Source organism: Platalea leucorodia, assembly GCF_965183815.1.
Source record: "Platalea leucorodia genome assembly, chromosome: 12".
In the NCBI taxonomy this organism is placed as follows: domain Eukaryota; kingdom Metazoa; phylum Chordata; class Aves; order Pelecaniformes; family Threskiornithidae; genus Platalea; species Platalea leucorodia.
This window is the reverse complement of record NC_138834.1, coordinates 13,254,162-13,264,455: the sequence shown is the minus strand read 5'-3', so window position 1 is coordinate 13,264,455 and position 10,294 is coordinate 13,254,162. Positions and strand designations below refer to the sequence as shown.

General features: G+C 66.8%; 1 protein-coding gene across 1 annotated transcript; it reads right to left on the bottom strand.

Annotated features, from left to right (window-relative positions):
• Positions 1 to 593: 593 nt before the first annotated feature.
• DTX1 (deltex E3 ubiquitin ligase 1) lies at positions 594 to 9,834 on the bottom strand (the record flags this gene model as incomplete). The annotated part of the gene is made up of 9 exons (XM_082325320.1): positions 594 to 818; positions 1,690 to 1,779; positions 1,875 to 2,036; positions 2,130 to 2,288; positions 2,477 to 2,538; positions 2,787 to 2,948; positions 3,068 to 3,129; positions 5,426 to 6,086; positions 9,576 to 9,834. 9 exons carry the CDS (start codon positions 9,832 to 9,834, stop codon positions 594 to 596), a joined length of 1,842 nt encoding a protein of 613 aa, XP_082181446.1.
• Positions 9,835 to 10,294: the final 460 nt, after the last annotated feature.

Genomic DNA, 10,294 nt, shown 5'->3' with positions numbered 1-10,294 from the left:
CCCGCCTCCCCCTTCTCGGTGGGGGCCCCCGGCACACGCGTGTGCAAGCACGCACACACACACACACGCTCCTCTGCCCACGGGGGTGCCCCAAGCCCCCCCTGCCAGCCCAGCATCCCCGCAGGGAGGGACCGCCACCCACCCTCAGCGACACCCCGCTGGGGGACGGACCCTGCGGTGATGCCACCCAGCACCCCGGGAGGGCGGGAGGTGCAGGGACCCGAGTGGGGACACGGGGACACTGGCCCGGCGTGTATTCTGTAACACAGAGATGTACACATGGCACCGGCTGTACGCGGCTCTGTGGGACGGCGGCGGGTGGCACAGGTGGCACGCGGCGGCTGACGCGCAAAGAGGCCACGGGTAGAAAAAGAAAAGCACCAGCCCACGATGCTATCGCCACGGGAGCGGGGCGAACCGGGACAGGACATGGGGACACGGGGACATGTGGTGGGTGGCACCGGGTGGCCCGGGATGCGGGGGGTGAGCCCACCCGGCAGGGCTGCGGCGTCGGCAGCGAAGCGGCGCGGGCGGCGGTGGCACGGGAGGGGACGCGGGGCCGAGGGGGCGGTGGGGAGCCCCTCACCCTTGCCTCAGTCCTTCAGGGTGGCCTCAGAGACACCCTGGGCCAGCAGCTCGGCCAGGACGTTGTCCAGGTAGTTGGGGTCGGGGTAGCCGTGGCCGGTCAGGTTGGAGCCGAACTCGGTTTTGTGGTGGATCTCGTTCCACACCACCGTGTCCGACTCCCCCGTGGTGTTGGAGGTGCCGATGGTGAAGATGAGCCGCCGGTCCCAGGCCACGATCAGCAGCTTCAGCACCTGCGGCGGGCGGGCACGGCCGTCGCTCGCCCACCTGGCACCCCAAGCCCTCCCGGCACAGCACGGCCCCCAGCACCCCAGGGTGCAGGATTCAGCCCCGGCACGGTGCCCGCATGGTGCCACACTTCCCTGTGGCACACTCCTGCCCCACCCCGGCACTGCTGCATCCTCCCTTTCCTTTCCCTTCCCATCCCATCCCATCCCATCCCATCCCATCCCATCCCATCCCATTCCACCCCTTCCTATCCCATCCCTTCCCATTCTATCCCATCCCTTCCCATCCTATCCCTTCTTTTCCCATCCCATCCCTTCCCATTCTATCCCATCCTATCCCATCCTATCCCTTCCCATTTTATCCCGTTCCACCCCTTCCCATCCCATCCCTTCCCATTATATCCCATCCCTTCTCTTCCCACTCCATCCCTTCCCATTCTATCCCATCCCGTCTCCCCTTCCCATCCCATCCCTCCCCATTCCATCCCATCCCATCCCTTCTCCTCCCACTCCATCCCTTCCCATTCTATCCCATCCCATCTCCTCTTCTCTTCCCATCCCATCCGTCCCCATTCTATCCTTCCCCATCCTATCCCATCCCATCCCATCCCATCCCATCCTTCCCGCTCTCTTCCCATCCCATCCCATCCCATCCCATCCCATCCCATCTCTTCTCTTACCATCCCTTCCCATCCTATCGCATCGCATCGCATCCCATCCCATCCCATCCCATCCCATCCCATCCCTTCCCTTCCCATCCCATCCCATCCCATCCCATCCCATCCCATCCCATCCCTTCCCACCCCATCCAATCCAATCTCTTCCCATCCCACCCCATCCCACCCCATCCCACCCCAGTGCCGTCGGGGACGCTCACCTTCCTGCCCTTCTCGTTGTCGGGCAGGTAGCAGTGCCGCGGGAAGCCACGTGCCGTGAACTTCTTGCCGGGATTGGGGTGCTCCGGGCCCTGGGTGGGAGGGTGATGGGGTGAGCGGGTGGCACAGGGTGGGGGCACCCAGCCCGACGGTGGTCCTCCAGGGGTGGTGGGTGCAGGTACCTCACCTGGATGCCGGTGGGGATGTCGTAGACGATCCGGATGGTTTTAGAGTCGGTGTAACCCGGGAGGGAGTGGGGGATGAGGTGAAACTCCATCTTCCCAGGGGGCTGCGTGCCCGTCTTCTCCCCGTAGATGGCCTTACAGGTGGGGCACTGCAGGCTGCCGTCCTGCGCGGGCACCCGGGCGGGCATCAGGGACGGCGCCCACCCCGCAGCACCCACCCGCGGGGATGGGTGACCCCCCGGGGGGTCCTGGCTCACCTTGTTGCCGTTGTTGTACATGGCCAGGAGGCAGAGGAGGTGGTACATGTGCCCGCACTTGCCCAGCTTGCCCACCAGCTCTGGCTTGATGCCCCTGTGGCTGAGGACGCCCTCGTAGCCGGAGGAGGTGACCAGCCGCTCCATGCAGATGGTGCAATCCTGCCGGGCACGGGTTGACAGGCATCAACACCCAGGTGGGATGGGGAGCTCACCCCTGGCTCTCTGCCCACCATGGGGGGCTGCCCGTCCCCTGCCCACACCTCTGCCCGCGCCTGAGCCCCACGAACCTCCAGCGGCCCCGGGGTGAGCCCGTGGCCGAGCCGCGGTGCCCAGGGATGCCCACTCACCTCGTCTGGGGGGTTCTTCACCTTCTGGATGTAGCGGCGCACCACGTCCTCGGGTGTCTTGCCTGCCGCGGGCAGAGGGGGGGATGCCATCAGAGCCTGCCCATGGTGCCCTGCCACCCCTGCCACCAGGATGGGGACAGCACGAGGAGGACGGGGTGCCAGCATGTGGTACAGAGGAGCCATGGGCATCAGCCCAAAACCCTCAGGTGAACCCCACCCCCGCAGGCAGCAGCAGTGCCCATGCCTCAGTTTCCCCTCCGGCAGGGGCTGGCACGGCCGAGGGCGCGCAGGGACGCCAGCAGCTCCTTACTCTTTTTGAGATGCTTCTTTTTGGTTTTCCTGCAGATGCCGTTGACGCCGGGCACAGGTTTGATGTCGCTCTTGCTGACAGGCGGCGGGTGCAGGATGGGCTTGGGGGCACGGGTCAGGCAGACAGGCAGCCCGGCGGCACACATGAGGATGCCCGTCATCCCTGCGCCAGGGGAGAGGTGCTGTCTGTCCGTCCACCCAATGTCTGTCCATCCCTCCCTCCGCCTGCCCCACAATGTCACCCGGCGGTGACACCCAGCCGGCGGCAGGATCCCCCCTTACCTGCGAGGGCGGGATGGACAGGGCCGGTGCCGTTCAGGTTCTTGACCGGGAGGGCTGGCACCCTGCGTGGAGACGGGAGGGGAAGGGGCTCAGCCGGGCTGGCAGGGCTGGCACTGTCCCCGCCACGTGTGGCACGTCCCCAGGGCAGCGTCCTCCCCGTGGAACACAGAGCAGGGTGTCCCCTCGCCAGCCTTGGGGGGTTGCTGTGTGTTTCATGGGGCTGTCACCCAGTGCCAGCCCAACGGTAGGGACCCAGTGGTGCTGGGGACATCGCCTCCTCCTTGACCCGGGGTGGGCACCTCATCGGGATGTCCCGATGGCGATGTCCCATGTCCCGCATCCCCCACGGGGGCCGTCCCTGCGCCTCAGCACCTCACCCATCGCCCTGGCCATCACTCCCGTGCCCCAAGGGGACCCTCACCCCTCCAGGGCTGCCAGCACCAAGACCCCCGGGGCGATGGCACGGTGCCTCCTGCCTGCCCAGCCCCGCTGACCCAGGGCACCTCCCGTGTGCGTGTGCCCCCGTGTGTGCACCCGTGGCTGTGTGTGCACCCGTGGCTGGGTGCGCACCCGTGTGTGCACCCACGGCTGGGTGTGCAGCTGTGTGTGCGCAGCGCTGGGTGGGCACCCGTGGCTGGGTAGGCACCCATGTGTGCACCCGCGGCTGGGTGGGCACCCGTGCGTGCAAGGCTGGGCGTGCAGCTGGGAGCGCAGGCAGATGTGTGTGCAGGCAGAGCTGGGTGAGAGCTGGGGGCTGGTGCACAGGTGCGTGCAGGTATGGATGTGGCTGTGCCCGTGGGTGGGAAAGGACGGAGAAATGGATGGACAGATGGATGGACAGACAGATGTGTGGCTGGGCAAGAGGATGGATGGATGGATGGATGGATGGATGGATGGATGGATGGATGGGACACGCACTGGGATGGAGGACAAGCAAGAAAGCCCAGCAGAGGAGCCCCACACAGTGCCCGAGTGCTCTCCTGCCCCAGGGGATCTGCCCCAGCTCAGCAGCCCCCGCCAGTGGTGTCACCCCCCTCCCCAATCCCAAAAGCCCCCCATTCACACAACCATCACGGTGATGAGTTCAGCAGCGCTCAGCCCCACATGAGCCGGGGCTGCGGGTGTTTACCCTCCCGCTCCCGAAGCTGCCCTTACTCACACCAAGGCAGGGGCAGTGGTGGAGGACCCAGCTCAGCCCCCCCAGGGTCTTCCTGGCCCCCTCCTACCTGTCCATGGGGATGCGTGGGATAGGGCCTGTGTGCCGGTACAGGGACGGGGACAGTGATGGGGACAGGGACTGCTTGGCCCAGCGCCCGGCACGCGGAAGCGAAAGCAGCACGTCAGCAGGGGAAGGAAACACGCCAGGACCTGCCAGGGGCTCAGCGAACCTGCCTGCCCCCCCGGCCCCCACCTCCCAGCCCCAGCTGGGGCCCCTCTGCCTCCCCCCATGCCCCCCAGCCCAGGGCCGGATCCTGTCCCCATGGCAGGGAGCTGGGAGGGATGGGACAGGTTGTCCCCTCGGCACGGCTTGCTGCAGCCCAGGGCGCTCGCTCCCCTCTGGGGGTCTCTGACCAAATACCTTGGCGCTGGATCCGGGCTGGTTCCCACCCAAGCGAGCGGCACCGGGGCTTTCCCACACTGGCAGGCTGCCAGACGTGCCATCACAGCTTGTTTGTCAGGTCAGGCTTAGGGCCATGGCCGCCCCTGCCTGCCCTGCCTGCCCTCCCTGCCCCTCGGGGACACCAGGCTGACCCACCGAGGGGTACAGCCATGGGGGCTTGGGTGCTGGGACAGGGACACCCCACTGGGGTCCACTCATCCACCCGCATGCCCTCAGTGAGTTGTTCCCATCCATGCAGGGGACACAGGGCTGTGGTCCCCATGACCGTGTGCCCCTTAGAGACCTGCCTGGTGGCACTGGGCCACAAGCCAGGGTCATACACCCCATGCTGGACAGCAGGGACACAAGTCCCCTGGGACCGGGCACTCCATCTCCTCCAGCTGGCATGGCACAGCGTGGCACGGCACGGCACGGCATGACACAGCATGCTGCACAAATCACCGCAGCCTCTCTGCAGGGGCAGGGATCCAAGGGACCACTTGGGACAAGCCAGCTGCTGGGGCTGTCCCTCCTGCAACCATGTGCGCAGGGTGGGGAGCCTGGGGCTAGAGGTGACGTGGTGCTGGAAGGGCTGGGGCTGCTTGTGCAAGGTGACAGCAGCGGACGAGGCACCTCCATCTCCCCTTTCCCCCTCCTCTGCATGCCCACCCCTGCCCCCACCTCGCCTGGCATCCCCACAGCCTCGGTGACACCGCGGCCGTCCCCTTCCCCAGGCAGCCCTCCCTCAGCCAGCTTACCCCGGGGGGACGGTGGCACGGGCGCCGAGTCCAGCCCCCCGCTGCGTGCCGGGCCGGTTGAGGTTGTTAAGCCCGGGCAGCGACACCCCGCCGGGCACGCTCTGGCTGGGGGCGAATGCCCCGCTGGGCACCCGCAGCCCCTCGCCCTTGGTTGTGCCACCCGCCACTGCCGCCGTCCCCGTCCCCGCTGGCCACAGAGCCGCCCCGGCGAAGGTGCTGCTCTGGCGGACGGCACCCGGGTAGAGCTTGCGGCGTTGGGAAGCCAGGATGGCGTTGGAGGCGGCACGGGTGCTGTTGACCAGCAGGCACTGCGGGCAGGAGCAGGGTGTCCCCGTGCTGGTGCCCACCGGCCACGACTGCGACTTGGGGATGGAGCCCATGGTGAGGGGATACGCCAGGTCCATGCGACGCCGGAGCCGGCGCTTGCGTTGGGTTTGCCGGTTCATTTGGGACATGCTGCTGAAGTAGATGAGGTAGCAGAAGCCCAGGGAGGAGAGGTCCAGCCAGGGGTGCTGCTTCTCGTAGGCGTTCTGGATGGTGATGCAGATGTCCATGTCGTAAGGTGTCCAGGAGCTGTTGTCGTTCTCCCATTCCCACACAATGCCCTTCCCCGGGGCCGAGGATGGGTCGTAGAAGTTCCTCCGGACGGGGCGCATGGTCCCTGGGGAGACAGTGGGGATGAGCGCCCGCGGGGCTCCAGCACCCCGGGGTGCTGGCGGAGGGACCCGCGCCTGCACGCACGTGTGCGTGTCCGGTTCCCAGCCCAGCACCCCGCGGGGATGGGGATGCAGAGGCACTTTGGGGTGCAAGCAGCCACTCTCACCCACCACAAAGCACCCCGAGGTGCAGGAGGGGTGACAGCCACTGCACCCCAACAGGCAGCACTGGCCTCCCCTCCGCCGAGCCGCGGCAGCCGCGACGTGCAATGGATCGATTGGCGTGTCTGCAGGGCTGCGCCTCCCCGGGGACTCGTGAGGCTCAACAACCCTCCATTAGCGGTGGCGGCGGTGTTGGCTTGGCCGCCGGCCGGGCTTCCAGCGGTTGGGATCACGGCCCTGGCCGCCGCGGGAAGGGCGATGCTGCTCAGCCCGCAGCACCTTTTTCCATCCCTCTGGTCCAGGCCCGTCTCCGCCCTCCCCGGCCGGGGACCCCTCGCCATCCCCGGGGCGGGGGGAGCATTTCCCGGTCAGAAGGGTTTTCCTGACAGCTGCCGCGGCTCTGGCCGGCGCTGGCAGTCACGGGAGCAAGGCGTTGTCCCCCGTGCAGGGCCAAATCCTGGCCCCTTGCTGCTTGTTTGCCACCGAGTCAGATGCTGCAGCCGCCTCCAAAGCTCCACGGTGAGGGGAGGCATCGCAGCCCCCTCCTCGAGCCGCAGCCCCGGCAGTGCTCCCGCAGCATGGTGCTTTTCTATCCCCTCGCCAGCACTGTTTGCCCAGCCCGATTAACAAGGCTAATAACAGTCATTAATCATCAGCCACGTCAGGCAGCAGAGCCTGGCCCCAGTGCCGGCTTGTGCTGAGGCAGCTCTGCCGGCGGCCCCGCGGGAGGGAGGCAGGGAGGCTGCTCACCCCGCTCCGGCAGCCCGCGGAGAACTGCTCGTCCCCGCTGCCCGCTCCTGCCCGCATCCCGAATCCCACTGCTGGCTCATATCCACATCCCGCTGCCTGCTCCTGCCCACATCCCGCTCACATCCATGCCCCGCACGCCGCTTGTGTTCACATCCATGCCTGCCTCCTTGCATCCATGTCCCCCATCCTGCTGCCCACTCTTGCCCGCATCCCGCATCCTGCTCACATCCATGTCCCACACCCGCTGGTCCTTGCAGCTGCATCCCATGTCCCGTTGCCCGCTCACAGCCACATCCCGCATCCCCCTGCCCGCTCACATCCGCATCCCGCATCCCGCATCCCGCTGCCGCAGAGCAGAGGAGGACGAGGGGAGGACACCCCAGCCTGTGCATGTGGGCACACACAGCTCTGGGTCCCCAAGGGCCACCAGCTGCCCCAGCCCCACAGCCCCTGCCACCTCCACCAGCCATGTGGGAGCTGCGGGGTCGAGCCAGCGTCCCCAGGGCCACAGGGAGGGGACGCGCGTCCCCGTTGCTCGGAACGGGGTCACCTCGTTTCGCACCATCGCCATTTTGGCTTGGGTTTCTCCCTCCCCAGGCACGGCATGGGCCAAGCCCCCTTGCCCCCAGCCTCCTGCCCACCTTCCCTGTGTCCCCATGCCACAGTGGGCACCGGGAGCACCCTCAGTATGGGGGACCCTCATGTCCCCAAGCACCACGGGACTCCAGAGACATCTGACAGCCTCCAAAGCTGGCTGCCCGCAGGCCGCATCCAAGGGCAGAGATGACGGATACAGGGATGGGGCACACGGAGATGACGATGACAATCTATGGGATGGAGCCAAAGTGATGGCCACGTCCCCTCCCGTGCCATCCCTGGGGATGGCGAGGCCCCTCTCTCAGCATCCCTGTCCCCAAGCCCTGCTGGCACGGGGACTGCAGCACCCGGGGACATGCCGGGAAGAGCTGTTTTGCTCCCAGCAGAGACGTGTCACCCCCAAACTCAGCCATGGCCCCAACATGGGCACGTGTTCCCTGGGAGCACCCAGCACCGTGGCCATGGGATGCGATGCCAGGTGTCTGCTGTCAGAGGACGGGTCCTGGCCAAAGCTGGCAGGAGCTGGCATGGGGACAGCCAGGGTGTTCCGGTGGCACCCACAGCTCTGAGTCAGCACGACCAGTCGTGCCGGTGGCCGCAGCCGCGCTGACTTGGGGCTGCAGGTGCCAAGTTGCCCATTGCCAAGCCCGTGATGGCTGCAGACCGATTCAGAGCCAGGCTTGATGGCAGAGGCAGGGTGGCAGGTCCCTGGCTCGGTCCCCATCTCGGTCCCCAGCCCATCGCAGGAGCCACATCCGCACGCAGGGTCATTCACCATCGCTGGTGACTGGGAATGGTGGCATCAGTGGCCGGGCAGGGGGACCATGGCCATGGGGGTCCTGCTCTTGGGGTGGCCCCAGGCAAGTTGGGTGGAGCTAGGGGTGGCACCCAGTGCGTGGCAGGTCCCCTGCCTGCTCTGCCTGGCCTGGGGCTGGACCCTGCCCTCGGCAGCCTCACGCTTCCCGGCAGACAGGGATGCAGGGATGGCCAGGAAAGCACCCGAACTGGCGAGTCCCCTGTGGCACAGCCGGCATGCGCCGGCTTAATGGGTCACACCGCAACCAGGACACGTTTAATGGGGTCTGGGCTCTATGCCGGCGCGGGACCCGCTTTGATTTCCCCCGAGGACGCGTGGCCTGGATGTGCGCCGCAGCACGGCGCTGTTGGCAGGCAGGCACCGACCGCCACAGCTGCACAGCTGCAACCAGCCCAGCGCCCACCGCAGCTCCCAGTGCCCAAACTGGGGCCCCCCCAGTTCCTTGGGGATCCCGGATGGAGCAGCTTTGTGGGGCAGACGGGTGGCCAGCGTGACAGTGGGGCACACCACCCACCACAGCACCCCGCGGCGGGGTGAGAGGGGATGGAGGGACTTTGGGACACGTCTCTCCAGGGCAGGGGTCCACGGTGGAGGGGGAAAGTGGGGAGGGGGAAAGGAAAGGGCAGGAGGAGCCTCATGGGGTCCACGGGGGGAGCAGAGCCCAGCAGGGTGAGGGGAGGAGAGAAGGAACGGGAGGGACAGATGGACGGAGAGGAGGGTGTGTGCAATGGGCTGGAGGGACAGATGGACGGGCAGATGGGTGGATGGATGGGTGGATGGATGGATGGATTGATGGATGCAGGAATGAAGTGACAGACAAGTAAGTAGAGATACACTGGGAGGGAGGGAGGGAGAGAAGGACGGATGGACGGATGGATGGATGGATGGAATGACAGACAGATATGCAGTGAGATGCATGGATGGATGGACAGCTGGACAAATGGATGAATGGAACAACAAGCAGATAAATAGATACACACTGGGTGGAAGGATGGATGGATGGAGGGATGCACGGACGGAGGGATGCAAGGATAGAGGGAGGGATGGAAGGATGGAGGGACAGAGGGATGGATGGAGGGAGGGAAGGATGGATGGGTGGATGGAAGGATGGAGGGATGAAAGGAAGGATAGGTGGATGGATGTTCCCGGCTCAGCACCAGCCCCTTACCTGTGTCCTGCCGGAACTGGTGCATGGACTGGAGATCGATGACATAGGGCGCCAGCTGGACATCGACCTGGCCCAGCACCACGCTGCCACGGGCGTCCTCCTTCAGCACGTTCTCGATGTGGTGGCAGACGGCAGCCGAGTAGGGCCGCCAGCGCCCGTGCTCGTTCAGCCACTCCCAAACCACCACGCGGGCCAGGTTTTGAGGGGGGAAGCCCAGGCCGCTGGAGGCCAGCATGGCCCCCGAGCCCTGCCGCGCCATGCCGGGGGGACGGCGGCTCAGCCCCGCGCCATGCCCCGGCACAGGGATGCAGGGCTCACCCAGAGCCCCTCCGAATCCTCCTCCCGGCTCCCGCCGGCTGCGGGCTGCGGAGCTCAGCACAGCAAACACTGCGGGGCTCTGCAGAGACGGGTGCTGCCAGCCAGGTCCCCGAGGTCCCCAAGCCGCCCGGTCCTGCTCTCCCAGGGCTGCCACGCCGGGCTGGGGCCATCCATCACTCGGCACGTCTTCCTCAGTCCTTCCTCCTCCCCGCGGCACTGGCAAGGCTCAGGTTCCAAAAAGTCACCGGGAGCCCCCCAGGTTGCATTGGCTCAAGGTTGGCCGGTGGCTGCAGCCGATGCTGGGGACACACAGCCACGGTGCTGTCCCCGAGACACCCCCTCCTCCTCTTCCTCCTCGTGTCCTGCCACTGAGCCTATGTCCTCGGTGGCTCCACGGCTGT